Raw genomic sequence first — 25077 nt, 5'->3', positions numbered from 1 at the left:
GCCTGATGAGCCGGCGGCACTTTGGTGTCTTCCGGCTGCGGGTTGCCATGTCCCCGGCTTTGGCTACAGGGGAAAGCCTTCCAGATATGGAAGGTACCGGCTCGCCGGCGTGGCTCCACACCGCGTTGTGGGCGACGGACAGGCTTCGGCCACCGTCGGCCAAACCGTAAACCCCAGTCATGGGGAACGGGGGCTCCTGCCTTTACTGGTCGGAGCCGCGAGGACGCAAACCTCTTCAAAAATGCCCCAATCCCAAGCTCGACACCCGGCGATGGGATGTATGGCTGGAGGGTTTCCAGTCCCGAGGGTGTCATAGATCCCAGGGGACCAAACCCCTGGTTAATAAAAAAAGAAATTTCATGATGATGGACAATTGTACAAAGTTAGTACCCCAGGAGGGTACCGCCCGCGAGTCGGGCGGAGAATCCCTCCGTGCTTCTACCTCAGTGGAAGCACGCTGCCCCACGTATTCTGGGGGGGGCAACAATTGCCAGGATGAAGGAGGCTGTGCGACGGGCAGCGGAATTCCCGTCGAACCGAGGCGCTCCCCGATCGCCGGCTCGATGCGCTCTGCGCTCGCCAGCGGGTCGGGTGCGATCAACCCCACCAGACCATCGGTAGGGAAAAAGAGGGGGCGAAGGAAGAACCCACTAACAACGTCCGACGACGGCGGCGCGTCATCTTCCAGCATCGAGGTGCCGGAAAAGACGATGGCCATCGAGGAGGTGGCTCCGGTGGTTGCGGGGCCTGCCACAACGAAAGACACGATGCCCGCTCCCCAGCGGCCACCAGTAAGGAGGAGAGGCGCAGTGTCACCAGCGACGTCGGTGGAATCGATGTCGACATCGGCCGCGTCCCTAGCTAGCGGGGACGAGGCATTCCGCGACCTCGACCTTGCGCTGGTCAATCTGGCGAAGCTGCTGTCGACTGTGGCTGCCAAGGGCGCTGAGCCAGGCAGCAGCTACAGGAAAAGGCTCCGGGAGGGAGCCGCTATGGTTAGGACAAAGCTGATCCCCACCATGTCCAAACTCGTCGGGCAGCTTGACTCCAGGGAGAGTCGCATTCTGGAGGACTCCCCGGTCTTGCGAGATGGGACTCCCTTGTCGCCGATGCCTGCGCTGGCACACTCTGGGCCCCCCGCGAGGAAGATGGACACCAGCGTGCCCTCACGAGCTGTGATGAGTGTGGCGGCGCCCATGCCAGCGCCCACTTCTGTGGCCCCTGTTTCACGAGTGCCTACTCCCGCACTCCCTCACCCCCCGCGGAGGGTTGAGTTAAGGCCTGCGCCGCCTCCCCAAATATCGGCCATCCCTACGTCCATGCAGAGAGGAAGGTTAAGGCCTGCACCAGCGCAGGCTGAAGACATCCGCTCGCCACTGGCGAGGATGGTAGACGAGTGGCCGGCGCTGTCGCGGCCCAGGCCTGCGGAGCCGCCAAGCAGAGAAGAAATGGTGGCCTGCATCTCGCGGGTGGTGGCGGATGAGGTCCGCAAACACTTTGCTGGCCTCGAGGAGATGCTCCGCTCCTCGAATGGTTCCGGAAATTGCGTCCCGGCACCAAAAGCCACGACCGCCATACGGGACTGGGCCGCGCAGCCGACCTCCACTTCTACCCCATCCGCGAGGGTGGCACGACGTGGAGGCCGGAACCAGAATATCAGAGGTGCGGGAGCCAAGAATCCCGCCCCGAGATCCCAACCACAGCCTCGTCCCCTTCCTCCTCCCCCGTCAAGCATGGACGAGGGCTGGACAGAAGTGGTGAAGCGGGGTACCAAAGCACGGCGACAGACAGCAGCTCTGGCAGCTCCCCAAGAGGGTCGAGCGCCGACCGCTGCAGCCCGAAATACAGCGCTGGCGGCCGTGGCTGCTCCCCGCGAGGGTCGAGCACCGGCCGCTAGCAAGAAGAAAAACAGAAAGAACAAGCCGCGCGCAGCGGGGTCAGCTGCCGTGGTAGTGACTTTGCTGCCGGGCGCCGCCGAAAAGGGCCTCACCTACAATGAGGTGATGGCCCGGGCGCGCGCAGCCGTAAACCTGACAGAAATCGGGGCAGAGGAAGGTCTACGCTTCCGGCATACCGCCAATGGGGCGAAGCTGCTGGAATGTCCCGGTGCCGATAGTTCTGGCATCGCGGACAAACTAGTGGCGACGCTCCGCGTGGCGTTGCCGGAGGAAGAGGTGCGCGTGCACAGGCCGGTGAGGATGGCCGAGATTAGGGTCACCGGCCTGGACGACTGCGCCACCAAGGAGGAGGTGGCTCCTCGTCCAGTGATTCTCGCGGAGGACCTCAATGCGAAGTCTGTCGCATGGGGCTCCCCCCGCTCGGACGCTCGGGGTAGGCTACTGGAGAGGTGGGCGAACGCGGCCGGCCTCTGTTTGTTGAATAGAGGGTCGGTTGCGACGTGCGTGCGGTGGCAGGGCGAGTCCATTGTGGACGTTACTTTTGCGAGCCCGGCCATCGCGCGCCGTATCCGCGACTGGAGGGTTTTGGAGGGGGCGGAGACGCTGTCAGATCACCGATATATTCGGTTTGATCTCTCCGCCCGCTCCGCATTCGCGGACGCCCACGGTGACTACCCACATGGTGCGCCCCGGTCATTCCCCAGGTGGGCATTGAAGCGCCTGAATAAGGCGCTACTGATGGAAGCCTCTACGGTGGCGGCGTGGACGCCCATGCGTCCATATCAGGTTGAGGTCGAGCGCGAAGCGGGGTGGTTCCGGGACACGATGCGACGCATCTGCGACGTATCGATGCCCCGGATCAGCCCTCGGCCTCCCAATCGCCAGGTGTACTGGTGGTCGCCCGAAATCGCGCAACTCCGCGTGGAGTGCGTTCGGGCGAGGCGCGAGTGCGCCAGGCATCGCCGCCGTCGCTTGCCGCGGCGCAACGATCCGGTTGCGTTCGCGGTGGTGGAGGCCCGGCTGTACGGCACATTTCGCGTCGCGCAGAGGGCTTTGCAGCTGGCCATCAGAAGAGCCAAGAACCAACACATGGAGGGTCTCTTGGAGACGCTGGATGAGGATCCGTGGGGGCGACCCTATCATATGGTGCGCAATAAAATGCGCCCATGGGCCCCCCCAATCACGAAGCGTCTCCAGCCTCAGCAGTTGCGGGACATCGTCTCGGCGCTGTTCCCGCAGGAGCGGGAGGGATTTATCGCTCCCGCTATGGACGTCCCGTCGGAAAACGGCGGCGACGCCTCTGCTGAGGTGCCCCATATAACGGGGGCGGAGCTCCATGTGGCCGTGCGTAAAATGTGCGCGAAGGACACTGCACCCGGTCCGGACGGCGTCCATGGCCGGGTTTGGGCCTTGGCTCTTGGTGCCCTGGGGGACCGACTCTTGAGGCTTTACAACTCCTGCCTCGAGTCGGGACGGTTTCCTTCATCGTGGAGGACGGGCAGACTCGTGCTGTTGAGAAAGGAGGGGCGCCCGGCGGAAACTGCCGCCGGGTACCGTCCCATCGTGTTGCTGGATGAGGTGGGCAAGCTGCTGGAACGCATTCTGGCGGTCCGCATCATTCAGCATCTGGGCGGGGTGGGACCCGATCTGTCGGCGGAGCAGTATGGCTTTCGAGAGGGCCGTTCAACGGTGGACGCGATCCTTCGCGTACGGGCTCTCTCGGAAGAAGCCGTCTCCAGGGGTGGGGTGGCCTTGGCGGTGTCGCTCGACATCGCCAATGCGTTTAACACCCTGCCCTGGTCCGTGATAGGGGGGGCACTGGAAAGACACGGAGTGCCTCTCTACCTTCGCCGACTGGTGGGTTCCTACTTGGAGGACAGATCGGTCACGTGTACCGGACACGGTGGGATCGTGCACAGGTTCCCGGTCGTGCGCGGTGTTCCACAGGGGTCGGTGCTCGGCCCCCTTTTGTGGAATATCGGGTATGACTGGGTACTGAGGGGTGCCCTCCTCCCGGGCCTAAGCGTAATCTGTTACGCAGACGACACGCTGGTCGTGGCCCGGGGGGGGAGTTTTGCTGAGTCTGCTCGTCTTGCCACCGCTGGGGTGGCGCATGTCGTCGGCAAAATCAGGAGATTGGGCCTCGACGTGGCGCTCAGTAAATCCGAGGCCATGTGGTTCCACAGGCCCCGGAGAGTGCCACCTGTCGATGCCCATATCATGGTTGGAGGCGTCCGTATCGAGGTCGGGGTGCAGTTGAAGTACCTCGGCCTCATTCTGGACAGTCGTTGGACCTTCCGTGCTCACTTTCAGAACCTGGTCCCTCGTTTGTTGGGGGTGGCCGGCGCGTTAAGCCGGCTTCTGCCCAACGTGGGGGGGCCTGACCAGGTGACGCGCCGTCTCTATACGGGGGTGGTGCGATCAATGGCCCTATACGGGGCGCCCGTGTGGGGCCAGTCCCTGGCCGTGGGGGTAGCGAAGCTGCTGCAACGGCCGCAACGCACCATCGCGGTCAGGGTCATCCGTGGCTATCGCACCATCTCCTTCGAGGCGGCGTGTGTACTGGCTGGGACGCCGCCTTGGGTCCTGGAGGCGGAGGCGCTCGCCGCTGACTATCAGTGGCGGGCTGACCTTCGTGCCCGGGGCGTGGCACGTCTCAGCCCCAGTGTGGTCAGAGCGCGGAGGGCCCAATCTCGGCGGTCCGTGCTGGAGTCATGGTCCAGACGGCTGGCCGATCCTTCGGCTGGTCGTAGGACCGTCGAGGCGATTCGCCCGGTTCTTGTGAACTGGGTGAATCGTGACAGAGGACGCCTCACTTTCCGGCTCACGCAGGTGCTCACTGGGCATGGTTGCTTCGGTGAGTTCCTGCACCGGATCGGAGCCGAGCCGACGGCAGAGTGCCACCATTGTGGTTGCGACTTGGACACGGCGGAGCACACGCTCGTTGCCTGCCCCGCATGGGAGGGGTGGCGCCGTGTCCTCGTCGCAAAAATAGGAAACGACTTGTCGTTGCCGAGTGTTGTGGCATCGATGCTCGGTGACGACGAGTCGTGGAAGGCGATGCTCGACTTCTGCGAGTGCACCATCTCGCAGAAGGAGGCGGCGGGGCGCGTGAGAGACGCACAGGCCCACCGCCGTCGAGCGGGGGCCAGGGAGGCGGATCTCGCCCAAGCCCTGGCCCTCTAAGTGTTTCGGGTCTCCCTCACATGTCGGCCTGGGGACCGACGAAGGGGGCCTAAGAAGACGACGTGCAAGCTGCTCTGCACGCGTTTTATGCATGAGCATCCGGGTGATGGAAGGCCGGCTATCCTCAACCCACGCTGGTTCTGACCCAGCGGGGTATTCCGTAGGATAGACCATTCTAACCGGCGCCATCTAGGCGGGCTTCGGATAGCCTGCCGACCGAGAGGGCTGGTGGTCGTGGCGCCGACGACCGCCAGTCCGGCGTCCCGAGGGGGAGGGTGATGGGAGAGATGTGCTCCGCACTAAACGCTTCACTTTCCCCCCCTTGCCTTTTCATGAGTTTTGTCTCATGCGAGGTTTGGACGTTGGTTGTTGAGAGACAGGAGGTTTTAGTCGGTTCGACTCCGACATGCCCCGCCCTCCATCCCCAGTGAAGGGCGGAAGTCCGGCGATTTCCTCCTGACAAAAAAAAAAAAAGTCAAATATCGTTGAAATTTTTGTTAAAGACCCGAGCGGAGCCGGAGCGGAGTCGGAGCGTGCCGCTAGTACTTAATAAAGGTCGCATATATAATACTTCATAATTTGCATTACTGTTAATGTGCGCTGTGAGTCATCACGGCAGGGTAGCTACACTACTTACCTGTTTCAACCGCGAAGTGATCTTGTACGGCTTTGTACGGAGATATCTTAATGCTTTAACGTCTCATCTCTTGTAATCAAAAAGTATCAAAAAAAATGTGTAAATTCATCTGCCTATAAATATCAAAATAATGTAATTTAGTTTCTTTTTGTTTATTGCTTAGATAGCGGAATGAGCTTAAGGCGCATCTGATGTTAAATGGTTACTGGAACCCATAGACTGGTGGTAGGACGTCTTGTGAGGCCGCACGGGTACCATCACTCTGCCTATTTCTACTGTGGAGCAATGCGTATCGGTTTAAAGGGCGGCCGTAGTCCGTAAAAACTGAGACTTAAGATCTCATATCTCAATGTAGGTGGCGGCATTTACGTTGTAGATGTTTATGGGCGTCGAGAACCACTTAACACCCGGTGGTCCGTGAACTCGTCCACCCAGTTAAGCAATAAAAATTAAAAAAGACATGAACAACATAAATGCCGCCATTTCCTTAAGATATGAGTTCTTAGGTCTCAGTTTTTACAGAATAATACGTACGTATATTTAACTAAAGATATTCTTTTAGCACACAATAAGTTATTTCGATCGTACTTTAATTCGGGTCGATGTTATTCGAAATTTTAATCAATAAGGTGATTGTAATTTTGTGGTTATAGATTATCTGGTTCTAATCCGAAAATATTTAATACCCTACTAGCTGGCAAACGTTGTTTTGCCATATAAATTCTATTCTAGGAAAGATAGATAACCTAGATACCGACTGCAGCGCTGATTTGTAAATCTAAACCATTCTCGAATCCACCTGAAGGTACACAGAAAATTTCATTAAAATCGGTTCAGCCATTTAGGAGGTGTTCAGTGACAAACACACGCACAGAAGAAATATATACTTATAATATATACTTATAATAATATATATATATATATAGATACATTTTCGGACCACGAAACTATTGTTTGAAGCTATTATTTTATTAATTAAATTATCAAAGAATCTCGAGTGAAGCTACCGATACTGAAATAGTCAGAGATTAATTCCCCGGACCGAGGATGTCCGTTCTCGTACAATTTGAATAGGCCCGGGATGAACCGGGGTACCCGTCTCATCCGGACAACATTAGTTCATATCGATGTTGGTTAGTTGTTGGATAACGCTTAGCGTTTTATCGTACCTGAAAATGTGTGCTTAAATTTTATCTATGCTATATTTTATCTAGAATTACCACAAATGCAGAATTACTATATTAAAGTGTCCTCCTATCCTTCGAAGTTCCTTATTATAAAAATATTAATTTTAAGTTCTATTCGAGGTATAAAGAAAATAAAACGATCGGTTTCGCAATAACCCACGGTCATTCGGTAGCGTGCGAACTTATTGTGGTGCACTTCATTCACGGTTGTTTGCATAAGAGTTAGTGTATTGCACAAACGAACGCTCTGAGATCGTGGTCAATGAATGATAAAAAAAAATATTATTTTTTGTACGTTATTACAAAGTTAAGTCGTACACTGTGTGCATCTATACTAATATTATAAAGAGGAAAGATTTGTTTGTTTGTTTGTTTCGAATAGGCTCCGAAACTACTGGACCGATTTGAAAAATTCTTTTTCCATTAGAAGCCGACATTGTCCCTGATGAACATAGGCTACTTTTTTATTTTATTTTTTATTTTTATTTTTTTGGTTTCATGTGTGTTTTAATGTTTCCGAAGCGAAGCGAGGGCGGGTCGCTAGTTACTAATAAAAATCTTACGTTACGGACGTTTTTTTCCCGGTTAGGGTACCCCTCCGCATCGTCCCATAAGGAGCTTCGTTCCAAAAACTCCCTTCGCCGCAATTACGTCAAGTTTCAAATGACGCAACCGTTTAAAACGAAAGCTTTAAAATTGTCAAAGTTTTTGAAACTTTAACAAATCATCGCCGAACGATCCTCACGGGCGCCCTCAGTTCGTTGGGCAGATAAACTCGGTGTCGATTTGAACCAAGTTCGAATTCAGCAATTAAAAGGGAGGATTATAATGGCTTAGCGTGATTAAAGAGAGCTTTGACGTTAGGGAAACAATGGTCGCTTTTAACACGCTCATGCTAGCTTGGTATCTACATACATAGATCTGTACGTACCTACACGTACAGATCGAGGGGTAAAAGGCTATTTAGGTTAAGCGACAGCGACTCACACTAGCGATTTTTCTGAGATTAGTTTGCATATATGTACATAATATACAGGATGCGACAAACAAAATTTGAAACTAGGACTATTTGAAATTTGAACGACCAAAAATACATGCTCAATGAAAGATCTTCCCTTCGTTGCTCTCCCTAAAATATACCTTAGTGTCAAACGAACAGTTTCTACCAACAAAAGAACTCGACACAAAATTAGAATCAACGATCTCATCCTATTAAAGTCGTCCTGGCCTAAAAGACAAGACACTTTAAGCTCATCAATCTTAACGTCATGCCAGCTCATTGCTGAATCGTTTAATATCGATTTTTTTTATTGCCCTTGTAGGTAGACGAGCATATGGTCCACCTGATGGTGAGTGGTTACCGTCGCCCATGAACTTCAGCAATGCCAGGGGCAGAGCCAAGCCACTGCCTACAAATTATATTTTCGCTGACTATACAAGGCTTAGCCGACCCGATTTTAACTTAAAGATAGTTAATAAACGCAATGCTTCGACGTCGCGATCCAAAAACTCATTGGAACTATTGCCCGTGAAGGAGTTGGTCCGTTCGCTTATAATCTTATCGCGCGTACAACGAATCACTGAACAAGAGAGAGCTACGGATGAAACCGAACGAAAACTTTCAACGGGTATTACGATTTTCGAACGTGAAAAACTGAACGTTAAGGCTCCGTTTCAATGCCATTATTTAAATTATTTTATAATATATATAACATAGGCCATAAGTCGTTTGTGCTCAACAGCCTTATTGGTTTAATTTTCGTAACACAAAGTGAGTCGTGACATTAATCCAACAAAGGAAAATAACTAATGTTTTTTTTTATTTTTTATTTCTTTAACGCTGTCTATTCAATAATGTTTTAAAGTGGAATATAACTATGATATTATTGACATTGGATTACACGAGCTAGAAACCCAAATCTAGCCCGATGGTCTATCAGGTAAGATGGTACATCCACTACGAGTAGTATCACTTTGCTCTGGTTCAAACCGCACACCAACCAGGCCTTCTGTCGTCACAGACTGGTGGTAGGACCTCTTGTGAGTCTGCGCGGGTAGGTACCACCACCCTACCTATTTTTGCCGTGAAGCAGTAATGCGTTTCGGTTTGAAGGGTAGGGCAGCCGTTGTAATTATACTGAGACCTTAGAACTTATATCTCAAGGTGGGTGGCGCATTTACGTTGTGGATCCAGTAACCACTTAGTACCAGGTCAGCTACGAGCTTGTCCAGCCATCTAAGAAATAAATAAAAAATAAATAAACAGACAATTAAATAACACAATTAACTTCCCTGCCTAATCGTTGGTAACCTAAGGGGCTATTCCAACTCCGACTGGTAGGTGAGCTCAGGGGCGCAAGCTGATAGAATTACTAACTACTCTACGACCGGATCGGAATCGCAACCCACTGAGTAGATCCGACGAAAAACTTAGTGGGTTCACAATTAACTACATTTTTACATTTCACTAGCGCCATTACAATTAGTTCATTGTTTGATAGTTCGCCTTAACGACATCTCACCTGCTAATGGCTTATGGAGGCGTGTTCGAAAATCGCATTCCTACAATTCTGTCTGTACGAATGTGTGTGATGATGTGTTAACTGATACCAATGATGGTTTTTGAAACATTGTCTAATCGACTAGAAATGTTTGGACCTGAGATGTGTGTGTGTTTTTTTAAAATGAATTCTTGTTGTTAGCGCTTGTTGTGCTTGTTTTGGAAATCAAATTAACACTGCGCAGAGGACAGGAGGTAATGGATGAACATAATCCTAACAAAAGTGTTTCGTAAAGGTCACGACCCTCAGCATAGGAACATGACGCTAAGAGGAAGAGGAAGTGTCTGTTTTGGTGTGATGAAATATAAAAAGAAGCTGGACTAAACTATTACTCTATTTTTTTTTTCCTATACTGATAGCCTTAAGAGGCTATATCAGCTTCGCCCTAACGTGTAGGTGAGCTCACGGGGCTCAAACCGGAGTTTTCCTAATACTGGCCCTAGCAAGAGCAGTGCTTCGCAGAATTTATCACCGAATCGGAAACGCGACCCACCGAGAAGATCCGGCGAGAAACTCAGTGGGCTGTGTCTATGGGTTAATTCGCTCGTCGAGCCCTTCGTCGCAAGCGACGGGTTCGACGAGGACGATGACCGGTGCTTGTGGTACCTAAAAGCGCCGTTAATGGATCAGGAAGATCCGTAATGACGTGTTTTGGGCGACGTCGACTGTTTACATTACTCTAAATATAGCTACGGTAACTAAACGGTATTTACCGAAGCTCCCAACCAAGATACTACGCAAAGTCTGCTCTAAGATATTTCCCTGTGTAATCGTTCTCTTCAATTACTATATAACATTCATGAATTCCTCTTCAAGTTCTAACTATTTTGTTACGATGTATTTAAACTTCAGGCTGTTACTTCTGCGCTCACTAACATACAGTTGTAAGGCAGGATATCTCTAACTTAACTACTACAATGGAAGGCGAGTCGGTAGTGGTCAAACTACACCTCATAAGAAAAACTAATGGTTTCACTTATAAATATGTGCATTAGTGATGCGAATGTCTTTAATATCTCGAAACGACTATAAAATTCTAAAAGCACAGATTTTCCACATAAAGGTGGATGCACTTATTACTTTTTTATTACTTAGAAAATACACTAAAATACACGATAAGCAGAGAGCTTAAGTAAACACACAAAAAAGAAAATTAACCAATTAGAAAATTGTTGTATTTATTTTGGTAGGAGTTTTGGAAATGTTGAGAATTTTCCGCTCTACAAGTATTCTTCGCTTTTTAATGAAAATAATTTAATACAATGAGCAGCTCATTACGGATCAATAATGTTCGATGTCTTTTTTTCTTTTTTTTTATTGCTGAGATGGGTGGACGAGCTCACAGCCCACCTGATGTTAAGTGGTTACTGGAACCCATAAACATCTACAACGTAAATGCGCCACCCACCTTGAGATATACGTTCTAAGATCTCAGTATAGTTACAACGACTGCCCTGCCTTACAAACCGAAACGCATTACTGTCTATACAATTGGCGCTGGCACTATTAAAGCTTCTAGTTTATAAACAATAGCGTTTACATATTTATAAAACAACAATAAAACGTCATAACTTATGTAGAAGAACATTAAAGTCACATAAATCGAACATTTAAAATAATAAATCGATTACATACTAAAACAAATAAAAATATTTAACATAAACAAACAAGAATATAAACCTGGAAATATCCGTTTAGTATTTATGAGTTTCACAAAACGCATCAATGCGCGGTTTGTTTAATAACCTTGTTTTAAAACGGCCGACGACGGGGAGAGAAACCCTTTAGGCTAACCGCGCGGGGATGCATAGGGTTGACACACTAAATATAAATTGTTAACATTTTAAAAAATATTTTTAATTTTAATATTTTTATTTTTATTTTTTTATTGCTTCGATGGCTGGACGAGCTTACAGCCCACCTAGTGTTATGTGGTTGCCGGAGCCCTTAGACATCCACAACGTATATGCCACCATCCACCTTGAGATATGAGTTCTAAAGTCTTAGTATAGTTATAACGGCTGCCCCACCCCTCAAACCGAAATGCGTTACTACTTCACGACAGAAATAGGCAGAGTGGTGGCACGGTGCGAACTCACAAGGGGTCCTAACACCAGTAAAAAATGGAGCCTAATTAAAATTCTATTAATTATTTATGATTGTTAAAACTTCTCATGCAAGAATGGATTGATAAAACAGTACGAACCTCATTTTGCACACGGGTAGCACGCAACTATGAGTGCCTAATGGTATCCCGCTAGCTTAGCTGTTATTTAAATACAGCTAAGACTTAAACAATATGTGTCAATAATCGACTGCTGTAATCAAACCAAACGTTGGCGCTACGCTGACCGATGGTTTTCATATTATGTAGTAAAATACTTTTCTAACCACCATTTCTTCTTAGAAAATACGTATGTACACGTATACATGAAAAAATGTCAACGATTTCAAAACTAATGTAACAAAGAAGGCTGGAGTCCGCAACAGTGTAGAGTGGCAAGCTAATAAATTTAGTAGACTATATCAATAAGATCTTCAAGTAACATAAAATTGAGTACGCGAAATATTTAACATCTATCCACCACCTTCAATTTTCCAAAGATGCTGGCATCCTCTTTAATTCGAACGGCAAATTTCTGAAGCGAGTCAAATAGAAAAAGCTGGTATTTGCGAATACAGATGTCAGAGTAGTATTCCACGCCAGATCTATCCTGCACTTGTAAATTAGATTGCCTTTAGTCTAGCTTGAAATAAGTCCTCCCAAGAGAGCGATTCTATATATCTTTGAAGATGATTTGGATTCTCCTTCCTTGTAAGTGGCGCCATGATAAAAGGTATTCGCCGTGAACACTTACACCATCGAGGGTTTAAATTTAGCTAGATTTAAAATAAATACAATAAATAAAGTGCCAGCCCTAGCGCTTAGAGTGTTAAACGGTAGCGTATCCGCGTACAAACCGCATTACGGCGTCATCTACACAAACAATCTTCGCTAAACGATTTACTGTTCGACGCTAGATTGAAACTAAAAGAGAGTATATTTGTTTCAGAGAATTTATTTTTACCGGTTTATTAGAGATCGATTTTTTAATGAGCTTAAGAAGTCATTAGCTTTGGAGTCACGACGGAAACATAGGTATGACAAACGAATTTGAAATGTACAAAAAACATTACCAAATTTTCATATGTTTTTTTTGGAACGAAGTTCCTTACGGCACGCTTGGTGGAGATATAGAATTTTGCTGAGCGACAGAACTGAAAAAAAAAGTGTTAGTAAAAATCGTAAGAAAAGTCCGTGGAATAAGGCCTTGTTTTCCGCACAAAGTCTTTTTTTTTATATGGAACTTCGTTCCTATCCGGTGTCCCACGACACCATACATCTTTTTTTTTAATTAAGATCAAAACAGGACAATCAATGACCATTATGATGTTTTGATATCATGGCTCAATAAAATAAACTACCATATTATTTAGTTTAGAAGAGAGAAGTTTCGTAATGCAGACTACAAGTAGCTTCACTCGTAGCTTTTAAGGTAACTTTGAAGCCAATAGTATACTTGAGATTATCTCTACACAATGTTTCAACTGTTCGTACACAAACAAACCTATCAAATCTTGATTTTCGAACATAGGACAGGTTTAAAAAAGAAAAAAACACTGACGCGGCAGCCTCATCAGCGCTCAGAAAGCATTATTATTATATTTTCATTATTTATTTTAAATCTAGTTCGTTTAACCACTCGAAGGTGTAAACGTTAAGGGCGAATACCTTTTCTCATGGCGCCACTTCCAAGGGAGGAAAAGCCAAATCTTCTTCAAGCATATACGGGATCTTCTCCATCTTGTGGGGAAGAACTTCGGCTGGATCGAAGAAAATATAGTGTACAATATCTGGAATTCAACAAATTTGATTATTTTATAAATTCGACGATATTTACTTAAAGAATAAGCCGAAATTCACTATTGTAGCATTTCTATTTTTCTAGAAGTTTCTAGAAAGAATATTTGGGATTTTTCTAGAAAATTTACACAGTAATTGTTCCGTGAACAAACGCGGTTGGTTATGCTGCCACAGCAGTTGTCGAAGTTAAACTGAAGGTATTTGCATATTCCAATCTCGGGTCGCTCCAGGCGATAGTATTGTACGCTGAGCGCACAGGAAATAAATATTTTGAAAATCCAGATTTGTTTATTTATTAATAAATACACACAACAAGAATAACTTATTCGTTACATTCCTAAATAATAAACTTCATTTAAATATGTGTTGCAATATTTTACCTCACATCATACACAACATGTCTTTGAATCATAATTTCATTGTTGTGTGAAATTAGAAACATAGAATCTAGTCAGATTTAAATTAATAGCAAACAAATTGAGGAACTCAAAATAAAAAAAAATTAAACTAAGTCATAATAATTAAGGTGAAAATAAATAAATTAGGCAACAGACAAATTGAAAAGTCATTTCAATGATGATAATCCGACCTTTTTAAATATTTTATAATAATATGTCAATGCGTGTTCGTTTTTGGAGTGTTTTCGTTTGCCCTTCTTTCTTTGCGTCTTTGACAATAGAACCATAATAATGTTCAAACTTATAATTTAAACTAGAGGTCCCGCAGTAGTCGAAATTCGACTATAATTAATTGGAATTGTAAATATGTACACTATTAAGATTGTATAAAAAATATTAACAAAGACAAACAATATTCTATTCTCAATTTGACAACAGACGTTAAGAACAAAAGTTTGACAGTAAATAGTATGCATGTATGTGTGCGTCAAATACATGGTATGTAGTGTGTGTAATGTTTTCTTTATTGATTTAATGTATCTTTTATGCATTATTTTAAAAAAATATTAGCATTGTGCACTTCTTCTCTATATTCTCTATAAGTGTGGAAAATTTCATACTCCTCCGTTCGCGCAATTTTCGTAAAAAGGGATACAAAGTTTTCGCTTCACGTATTAATATATAGATTAAGTAGTTATAGTCCAATTTCGGCTACCAGCCAACCACCAGTATAAATAAATACCTCTGTGAACACAACACGAATCGATTGTAATCCAAACACCAAATACAATGGAACGACGATAAAATTGGATTTTCACTTGCCGCAAATTATAATGGGAACAGATTATGGCCCGGAGCGTTGTCATGTAAATTTTTACCACCGTAAAACGCCACGTAGGGTTACGGGAGGCTGGTTAATCGTTCAACCCTTCAGTTAATGGCTGGCGATGAAGCGAATCCGCCCTGCTGGTTGGGTGGAGCCTATTTTCCTACGCCGACATTGTAAATGCAAACACTTATTGCGCAATTTAGAAGCCCGTTTTTAAATTTGAATTGGCATTCGAGTAGTCGCTCCATCTGGCTCTAAGTAATCCTTAAGAAATGATCTAGTTAAATAGTATTATAATATGGCTATCCTTCAGTCTGAAATGCATTAGAATGATTCGCGGCAAATTACTAAATGTATATTAACCGTTACAAGACCATAAGATGTCCAAGACTAAATATGCCAATACAACACAATACTTTAGCTATTGTGGGTGTAAAGTAAGAGAATATCACCAGAAAAACACAGCAGGATGTATAGGTACAGTCCGTATAAATACTAGGTTCCGCTAATGATGTTTAACCTACATAATTTATATTTAAAAAATGTGACACCCTGTGTTATTACCCTGTATATTAGGATGTTTCTTTAAATCCTTTATTAGGATGTTTCTTTAATCTTTTTTGAAGTCGTCGTGGCCTAAAGGATAAGAGGTCCGGTGCATTCGTGTTAAAGCGATGCATCGGTGTTCGAATCCCGCAGGCGGGTACCAATTTTTCTAATGAAATACGTACTCAACAAATGTTCACGATTGACTTCCACGGTGAAGGAATAACATCGTGTAATAAAAATCAAACCCGCAAAATTATGATTTGCGTCATTACTAGTGGTAGGACCACTTGTGAGTCCGCGCGGATAGGTACCACCGCCCTGCCCATTTCTGCCGTGAAGCAGTAATGCGTTTCGGTTTGAAGTGTGGGGCAGCCGTTGTAACTATACTGAGACTTTATAACTTGTATCTTAAGGTGGGTGGCGCGTTTACGTTGTAGATGTCTATGGGCTCCAATAACCACTTAACACCAGGTGGGTTGTGAGCTCGTCCACCAATCTAAGCAATAAAAAAAAAAACAAGTAGGTATTAAAGATATTTACTAATTCTTCAAAACATTCAAATAGTGTTTTGTAATACAACCAGTATTAGGACTTGTAACAAGGTTGGAAGCTGGTGGTAGGACGTCTTGTGAGTCCGCACGGGTAGGTACTACCACCCTGCCTATATCTGCCGTGAAGCAGTAATGCGTTTCGGTTTGAAGGGTGGGACAGACCTTAGAACACATACCTCAAGGTGGGTGGCGACATTTACGTTGTAGATGGGCTAAGTGGGCCGTGAGCTCGTCCACCCATCTAAACAATAAAAAAACATAAACCAATTTCTGGTTCTGATGTTCAAGAGTTCCTGTTTGGCTTTGCCCCTGGCATTGCTAATACGAGCTATAAAAAAAAAGTTATGGATAAAAAACGATTTTGTTAATGCTTGGATCGTTGGATGAGCTAATGGCCCACCTAGTGTTAAATGGTAACTGGAGCCTATAGACATCAACAGCGTAAATGCTGCCACCCATCTTGAACAAAAAAGATACATTACCATAACACATTTATAGTAACGTAACACACCCTCAAAGTGTTGAAACCAATAATACACAATTAACATAATGCACAATTGCAATATAAACCCTTGTGCTGACAAAATAATGTGAGCTTTGAAACTTTGCGAATAGCGCCATCTATTATCGATCTGCGTAAACCTTTAAAACAATATGAAAATACTCACAAATAGTGTTACAAAGCTAAACGTCTTTTCCATTTCACTGGCCGCCGGTGAATCATATTTTGTTACATAATGAAATGCGTTCACCCCTGCCTATTTCACGCACTAGCGTTTAATATAGCGCTTGGCAAATTTGCAAACAAAATTTGAACACTTCAATCTCTCGTAAGGTTACAGATAAAAAGATATTTACATCAAATAAATAAATGCAAATCAAAAATATAAATAAATTACATAGACTAATTGATCGTTAAATCGTAGCATTAATATGTAAATTCCTTCATTTTGTTTATTTAATACTTAAAGAGATTATCCTGCATTCAAAACCATATTATGTAGCAAGATAATTACATCAAATAAATAAATGCAAATCCAAAACATAAATAAATGACATAGACCAAATGATTAATTAACTGTAGCATTAATAAATTCCTTCATTTTGTCTATTTAATACTGAAAGAGACTATCTCATTCTACGCTCAAAACCATATTCTCTAACTAGATTCTCGTAGCGAACACACAATGTTCTATTTCTAATCTCACCGACATTCACTTTCCGATCTTCATGGATGGCATAAAGGTTTTACAACATAGTTTCATAGTTTCTCCTTTTGTCTCCAACGGGACTATTTTTATCATAATATGAATTAATTCGTCGCGTTTTTCGAGACACGTGCGTATCTACAGCACGCGACCATTAGCGGATGGCTCGCTGGAACCGCATCGATCATGTTCCAGCCAATTCATTACCACCACTCGGCGCAGATTGCTACATTTTATAGCTTATATTTCGATATGGGGTCTACTAAGCATTCTGAGATAGTTCAATCCAGAGAAGCGAATTCTCTAGATTGTTCAATCATGTCTCCAATGCACCAACATTACAATCACAAATGCTCTATGCATTTTATAACGGTTTTCAGTAATTTATACTGCCAATTATTAATGAGTTAGATTGGCTGTGTCGTTAGGTTAGAATAGCATTGCCGTATAACTAGCTATGGATTGTATGAGCGCTAGTAAGAGTTCTTTAAAATTTAGCTTCTAATACAATACAATACAATACAATACAATCTTGTAAGAATTTTATTGGTTCGATTCTATCTTTGTTATTTTTAACATCTCGAGCTATTATGGCGATCTCTCTTTTTCTTTGCAACCGTTATCACGGCTTCCAATACGGGAAGCATGTTAATTATGTGCCAGATATAGTTAAGGCAGTATTACAAGCCTGTGCTTACTAGATAGGAACTCGCGAGATAGTTGAATTGGAAACACAGAGAGACAATGAGAAAGAAACTCCAGATGTATTCGAATTTAAAATAAACGTGCTAATAAAAAATGAATGAACGAAAGAATGAATGAAAGAACGTGAATGCATTTTTTTTATAATATTTAAAATTTAAGTGCACCACAACAATATTATTACACATAATATGTATTCTTTATCCAGACATTCGATGACAGAATATTATGGTCATCTATTAACTGTCAGTTAAAGATACCATTTAAAAGCGTTTTAAACTATATCTGAATTGTAAATAAAACATTCTGCTGGTCAATATTTTTATAGCAAATATTCACGTGTATCGAACAATATTGTATATCCGATCCATCAGATGGGACACGGTGACTTGTTTGTTTGTGACAGAGCACGGTTTGGTCCATCGCGTATGTGACAGCTTGCCCGGGAACGTCATCGGCAATCTGCTAAAGTGGTACATGGAGTTACGAAAAATCAATGCGGTAAAGGATATATTACTATTCGTAGTTTGTCTTTTTTTATTGCTTTTGTAGGCCGACGACCATACGGCCCACCTGATGGTAAGTGATCACCGTCGCTCATGGACGTCAGCAATGCCAGGGGCAGAGCCAAGCCGCTGCCTGCCTTTAAGTACTCTCCGCAAGCCTCGTTTGAAGAAGGACATGTCATAGCGCTCGGAAAACACCGTGGAGGGGAGCTCATTCCAAAACCGGATGGTACGTGGCAAAAAAAATCTTTGGAAACGCAATGTCGATGAACGCAGCGGTTCCAGATAATATGGATGAACTCTGCTCCGATGGCGGGAGGTGCGATGATAAAAAGGAGATGAGGGGATCATCTCGAATAATTAAAGAAGCTATCAATGTGAATGTCATCGCTGAAACGTTATATCGAACACGCGACATTTAAAGTATTTTAAGCTTGGATAACTTAAAGCTAACGTTGATTCTTTTAAAAGCGGATTAATGAAAAAATCCGGTATGGGCACTAAAAGTTTGTAAAACTATTTTATTTTATTGGATAATACTTGATTGATAGTGATACTTACAAACTAATAAATGTTTTTATTTGTAAAGCATTTGTGTGGTCTCATTATTTTTTCATACCGCCTCCGAAAATTCGTACATTCACAAACTTCAACCAGGAACATAGAGGTCCAATTTAATTTAGCGACTTTATACATTTAAAATCTCTCCACATCTTATCCTGTGTAGGTTTTTGGACATTTTTATTGTAAAGCTACTTAGTTTTCAAAATAAATTACTTTTTAAGAAATCATTTTTCAGAAAAACATTTAGTACTTAGGATTACTTTATTTAGAATTACTGTGTTCTATTTTCTTTGTAAAGAATGCTTACTCTGGAATTTATAGTTGATTAATTTTCAAATTCAGAATGTTCTTTTACAGTATTTATTTTTGATATTCATGCGTAGCTAGACTGACGCTCAATTCTATGTCAGGCGATTCCCGGTCGAAGTTTAATTTTCAGTTGAATATATTATCACTCCTTTTCTTCTTCTTTTTCTACATCGCTCCCTCATTACTGAGGATCGTGACTCCGTTTCAGCTTGTCGACTGCCTGCCTCCATCGGTTGCGGTCAGTTACCTGGTGTAGTGCAGCGCTAAGTGGTCCGTTGGTTTGATCGGAGATCTGGTCAGACCAACGTTTGGGGCTCCGACCTTTAGGACGTTTTCCTTTTACTTCTCTAGTGACCATCGGACGTTCCAAATTATCTACACCTCTGCGGGCAGCGTGGCCAAAGTAGTGCATTATGCGTTGCAGACAGGTGGTAGACAGGCGTTGAGCGTTCCCATTTTAAGCTGTTGTAGGACCGAGATGTTCGTGCAGTGGGCTGTCCTAATTTTGAGTTTGTTACATAAAACTGAGGCATTTTTTTTTCTGTTACACAGCTCTTCGTTTTTGAGGCAGATCTTCGGCGATACTCCTCTAGCTTAGTAAGCAAGTGCACATTGAAAGGTTAAATTTGTTCCTTGTTCAGCGTACAACTCATTTTGAAGTCCCCACTACCCATTCATATGGCATGATCATCATGTTGGCAATTCACAGAACGTTTTTTTTGTCATCTAGGCTCAAACTGTTGCTACCGGATTGACTACTACCATAATAATATATTGATGGTGGAATTATTCTCTAGCAGCATTCTAGTTTTTTTAAGTCGTCGTGGCCTAAAGGATAAGACGTCCGTTGCATTTGTATCTAGCGATGTAACGGTGTTCGAATCCCGCAGGCGGGTACCAATTTATCTAATGAAATACGTACTTGACGAATGTTCACGTTTGACTCTCACGGTGAAGGAATAACATCGTATAATAAAAATCAAACCCGCAAAAATTATAATTTGCGTAATTACTGGTGGTAGGGCCTCTTGTGAGTCCGCACGGGTAGGTACCACCACCCTGCCTATTTCTGCCGTGAAGCTATTTTTTTTTATTGCTTAGTTGGGTGGACGAACTCACAGCCCACCTGGTGTTAAGTGGTTACCGGAACCCATAAACATCTACAACGTAAATGCCGCCACCCACCTTGAGATAAGAGTTCTAAGGTCTCAGTATAGTTACAACGGCTGCCCCACCCTTCAAACCGAAACGCATTACTGCTTCACGGCAGAAATAGGTGGGGTGGTGGTACCTACTATCAGTACAAAATATATTTCTTATGTACATATATGTGGGGAGTGTTATTTTTATTACCTTTTTTTCAGTTTGTGTTTTTAATATTTATTTTGTGCCTATTGCAATGGCAACATTCTATTAGATTCACAAAGAGATAGTAGTTTAAGGTTAGAGGGGGTAGTTCAAAAATGGAATAGTTTGAGAAAGACGTGTACGAAGTGATTGTGAAGTAAAATAAATAATTTTGTTATATTCATCCCACTTTTACTTATGAACGATCCCACAACTATTTTGGGGGCTCGTCCGGGATTGAGAAAAGTATCAGTGTGGAAGAACTATGAAGATTTACGAAGATATTATCCTACCAAATACAAGCAACCGGCAAGTCATTCTGAATTTGTTTTACCAACCCGAGCTAGAATAAAACGAAGGTAGTATAGTACAACATAAACCGATACGATCACTGCACCGAATGCTTCGGGATGCGAATTATGATCCGATGTTTGAAATGCATATTTGAAAAAATGCTTCGGGACACTGTTTATTACGTCATTATAAATTAATATTTTTACGAATAAATATACGAAGATGAAATGAAAATATGATGTTCAAGACGGCAAGTTTTACGATTACTGCACTTTACGAATAACGATTATTCGCGTTTTACGAAGAAAGTTATTATGATGATAAGAAGATTTTGCGAATATTAAGACTTAACGAATATCAGACGTTGCACTTACGACTTGACATTACGACTTAACAAAAAATTTACGAAGAACATTTTATAAGAAGGTTAAAAACACAAGAACATCGATTTATTTCGAAAATTCAAAACTTAGGTACTTACCCATTAAAGATGCCGCCGAAGAAGGATATTAAAGAAGCAGAAGATCGCGAATCTCGAAATGACCCACCTTATATCCCGTTCCGTGATTTGGAGGAGTCATTAACAACTTTTAGTGGCGATGATACTTACCCTATATTATTATGGTTTGACGAATTGGAGGATACGGCACAACTGATGAACTGGACGGAAACCGAAAAACTTATCTATGCAAAACGCCTGCTTCGTGGAACTGCCAAGTTATTTTTACGGTCACTAGGAGGTGTGAAAGATTGGGCAAAGCTAAAGAACGAACTCGAAGAAGAATTTGGTCCGAAACTAAATAGTGCTGCCATACATAAGAATCTCAGTTCACGAAAAATGAAAAGTGATGAGACGTACCAGCAGTATTTTCTCCACATGAAAGAGTGTGCACTTCACGGTAATATTGAAGATGATGCTCTTATAGAATATGTTATCGATGGCATCCGAGACAGTGAGTCTAACAAATCTATGTTGTATGGTGCATCAAACCTTAAAGATTTCCGTAAGAAATTGAAGGACTACAGTGATATGAGGAAGAAAATATCAAACCGCCCCACTACGTCTAATACCACTCCTCAACGTCCTCAAATTCGAAGAAACTACAACGGGAAGCGATGCTTTAACTGTGGTGACTTAGATCATCAAGCACCAGCTTGTAAGAAGGGTATCAAGTGCTTCCGATGTAATGAATTTGGCCATAAGGGACCAGAGTGTACAAACAAACCTAAGAATACTTTAAATATTCAAAATAATACAAGTATAAAAATGAATAGTACAGAAGGGAAAGTAAATGTTACAGAAGACATAAGAGAAGCTAGAGCTCCATACAAGAAGATAAAGATTAATGATGTTGAAGTGACAGCCTTAATCGATACTGGAAGTGACGTTAATTTGATCAAAATATCTGAAGCTGAGAACATTCTAAGAGACATGTCAAGCTATACTAGTGATTACACAATTAATTTAACTGGAATTGCAGGAAAAGAACTACGTACTGAAGGAGTTTTGAATGCCATACTTACAAGTGATGATTACTACGCTGACATTAAATTTCATGTAGTCAAAGATGATGCTATACCTGTCAAAGTTATATTAGGGAATCCTATCCTGAAGGACTTTGAAGTGAATTTTACAACAGATGGCATTTTTCTTGAGAAGATTTTACAATTAACTATATCGGCTGAAGAGAGTGTTACTGATCTCAAAGATTGTGAAAACAAAGAAATTGAAAATAAGTTAACAAAGTTGATAGAAGAATATAAACCTAACGAACCAAAGAAAGAAACAAATATTGAAATGAAAATAGTACTTACCGACGAAGACCCAATTCACCAGAGTCCACGGCGACTATCACCGTTGGAAATGAAAGTAGTTGACGAACAAATAAAAGAGTGGTTAGACCAAAAGATTATACGACCAAGCAAATCAGATTACTCAAGTCCTATTGTACTAGCCAAAAAGAAGAATGGGACCTACCGACTTTGTATAGACTACAGAAGATTAAATAAGAAAATTATAAGAGATCGATTCCCATTGCCGCTTATCGAAGATCAGATAGACAGACTGAAGGGTGCAAAAGTTTTTAGGACATTAGACTTAAAGAATGGATTTCTACACGTGAACGTTCCCCGCGACAGTATAAAGTGCACATCCTTTGTAACGCCTCGAGGGCAATACGAGTTTATAAAAATGCCGTTTGGGTTGTGTACAGCACCATCGGTGTTCCAAAGATACGTCAATTACATTTTTCAAGACCTCATTTCGGATGGCACCGTTCTAGCATATTTGGATGATCTAGCAATATCAAGTAAAACACAAGATGAAGGGCTGGATAAATTATTAAGAGTTTTTAAGAGAGCTGAAGAATACGGATTAATGTTTAACTGGAGCAAATGTTTATTCATGAGGAGAGAAATAGAGTACTTAGGCTACATCATTCAGGATAACGAAGTAAGACCTTCAAAAGAAAAGATTGCAGCAGTTTCGAAATTTAAGACACCTGACAATTTAAAGTCCCTACAGTCATTTCTAGGACTGTCCGGGTACTTTAGAAAATTTATTAAGAATTACTCGATAATTGCAAGGCCACTCACCGATCTACTAAAGAAAAACGCTGAATTTTATTTTAGTGATGAGTGTGAGAAGGCTTTTAATGAGTTAAAAAACATACTGTGCAGTTCGCCCGTTCTGCGTATCTATGATCCTGATTTGGTAACGGAGCTACATACAGACGCGAGCGTAGAAGGCTATGGAGCTGTTTTATTACAAAAGAGCCCAAAAGACAATCAAATGCATCCGATCTATTACATGAGCAAAAAGACGACATCTATCGAAAGAAACTATCATAGTTATTACCTGGAGATATTAGCAATTGCTGAAGCTGTTAAGAAATTCCGCGTATATCTTTTAGGAATTCGATTTAAAATTATCACAGATTGCTCTGCTCTGACTAAGACGTTACAAAAGAAAGATCTACCTCCGCGTGTTGTGCGCTGGGCCCTACTTCTCGAAGAGTACAATTACGACATAGAGCATAGGCCTGGAACAAGACTTAAACATTCTGACGCGTTAAGCAGAAACCCGATTTGTATGATATTAACGGAAACAGCAGCCCGACTTAAGAAAGCACAAGACGATGATCCGCATACTAACCTTTTAAAGAAAATGTTAGAAAAAGGACCCTATCAAGATTATCTTATAGAAAGAGGAATACTTTGTAAGGAAAAAGATGGTACGAGACTTATTGTAGTTCCAAAGAAAATGCAATATGAAATCATAAGAAAGAAACACGATCATGGACATTTTGGGATAATTAAGACGGAAGAACTTGTGAAAAGAAAATACTACATAGAGAACCTGAAAGAAAAGATTAGAAAGATTATAGATAATTGTGTGGAATGTATTCTTATTTCGCATAAGAAAGGAAAGAAAGAGGGATACTTACATCCGTTGGATAAAGGAGATGTTCCGCTGGCGACATATCATATTGATCACCTCGGTCCACTGACATCAACACATAAAAATTATAAGCACATCCTAACTGTCGTGGATGGATTTACTAAATTCACCTGGATCTACCCTACGAAAACTTTGTCCACAGAAGAGACGTTAGATAAGTTAAGAATCCAACAACAAACATTCGGCTCACCACAAAAGATTATTTCAGATCGTAACGCCGCATTTACATCGACAAATTTTCAGAACTACTGTAAAGAGGAAGGTATTACTCATTACACTATTACTACTGGACAGCCACGAGGAAATGGCCAAGTCGAGAGAATCCACCAAGTAATCATAAGCGTCTTAAGTAAGCTTAGTGCTGATGATCCGACGAAGTGGTATAGACGAATTTCAGGAGTACAACGCTGTTTGAATAGCACGTACCAGAGAAGTATTGGTATGACACCTTTTGAACTTCTTTTTGGGACAAAGATGAAATACAAAAATGAAGATATTATGAAGCTGATAGGAGAAGAGGAAATACAAAATTACAGTGCGAAACGAAATGAACTAAGAACTAAAGCTAAAGAATCTATCAAGAAGATACAAGAGGAGAATGTCAAAAGCTACAATATAAAAAGGAAAAAGGCTATAAATTACGAAGTAGGTGACTTGGTTGCTATCAAGCGAACTCAATTCACCCAGGGAAGTAAGCTGTATCCAAAATTTCTGGGGCCTTACGAAGTAGTGGCTAAGAAGCACCATGACCGGTACGCTGTAAGAAAAGTCGGCGACGGTGAAGGTCCTATTAATACTACCAGCTCGGCTGACCTAATGAAGCCTTGGGTCGTGAATGAAGATAGTTCATCTGGGTCAGATGAATGACCAGGATGGCCGTGTGGGGAGTGTTATTTTTATTACCTTTTTTTCAGTTTGTTTTTTTAATATTTATTTTGTGCCTATTGCAATGGCAACATTCTATTAGATTCACAAAGAGATAGTAGT

The 25077-nt window shown here is 43.0% G+C and overlaps 1 protein-coding gene and 1 long non-coding RNA gene across 2 annotated transcripts; one reads left to right on the top strand and one right to left on the bottom strand.

Moving 5' to 3' along the window:
• The first annotated feature begins 563 nt into the window (after positions 1-563).
• On the top strand, positions 564-9793 carry LOC119630223 (serine/arginine repetitive matrix protein 1-like). The gene is made up of 2 exons (XM_062675084.1): positions 564-1983; positions 9705-9793. The coding sequence occupies exons 1-2, from the start codon at positions 564-566 to the stop codon at positions 9791-9793; spliced, it is 1509 nt and encodes a 502-aa protein (XP_062531068.1).
• A 2719-nt stretch (positions 9794-12512) lies between these two features.
• On the bottom strand, positions 12513-13942 carry LOC110385145 (uncharacterized). The gene is made up of 3 exons (XR_002430477.2): positions 13754-13942; positions 13242-13363; positions 12513-12727 (listed from the first exon to the last, which is right to left on the bottom strand). It is a non-coding gene; the product is annotated as an uncharacterized LOC110385145 (long non-coding RNA).
• Between the last annotated feature and the right edge of the window lie 11135 nt (positions 13943-25077).

This window comes from Bombyx mori, chromosome 22 (genome assembly GCF_030269925.1).
Source record: "Bombyx mori chromosome 22, ASM3026992v2".
Taxonomy (NCBI): domain Eukaryota; kingdom Metazoa; phylum Arthropoda; class Insecta; order Lepidoptera; family Bombycidae; genus Bombyx; species Bombyx mori.
Note: the sequence above shows the minus strand (reverse complement) of the source record. Positions and strands in the feature narration are given on the sequence as shown.

What these genes read in the sequence shown, in the direction of transcription:
- LOC119630223 (XM_062675084.1), top strand. Translation starts at nt 564, where the DNA reads ATGCGCTCTGCGCTCGCCAGCGGGTCGGGTGCGATCAACCCCACCAGA. An exon ending in GCCGGGCGCCGCCGAAAAGG is followed by an intron (nt 1,984 to 9,704) that starts GCCTCACCTACA and finishes TGTTTCGTAAAG; the next exon opens with GTCACGACCCTCAGCATAGG.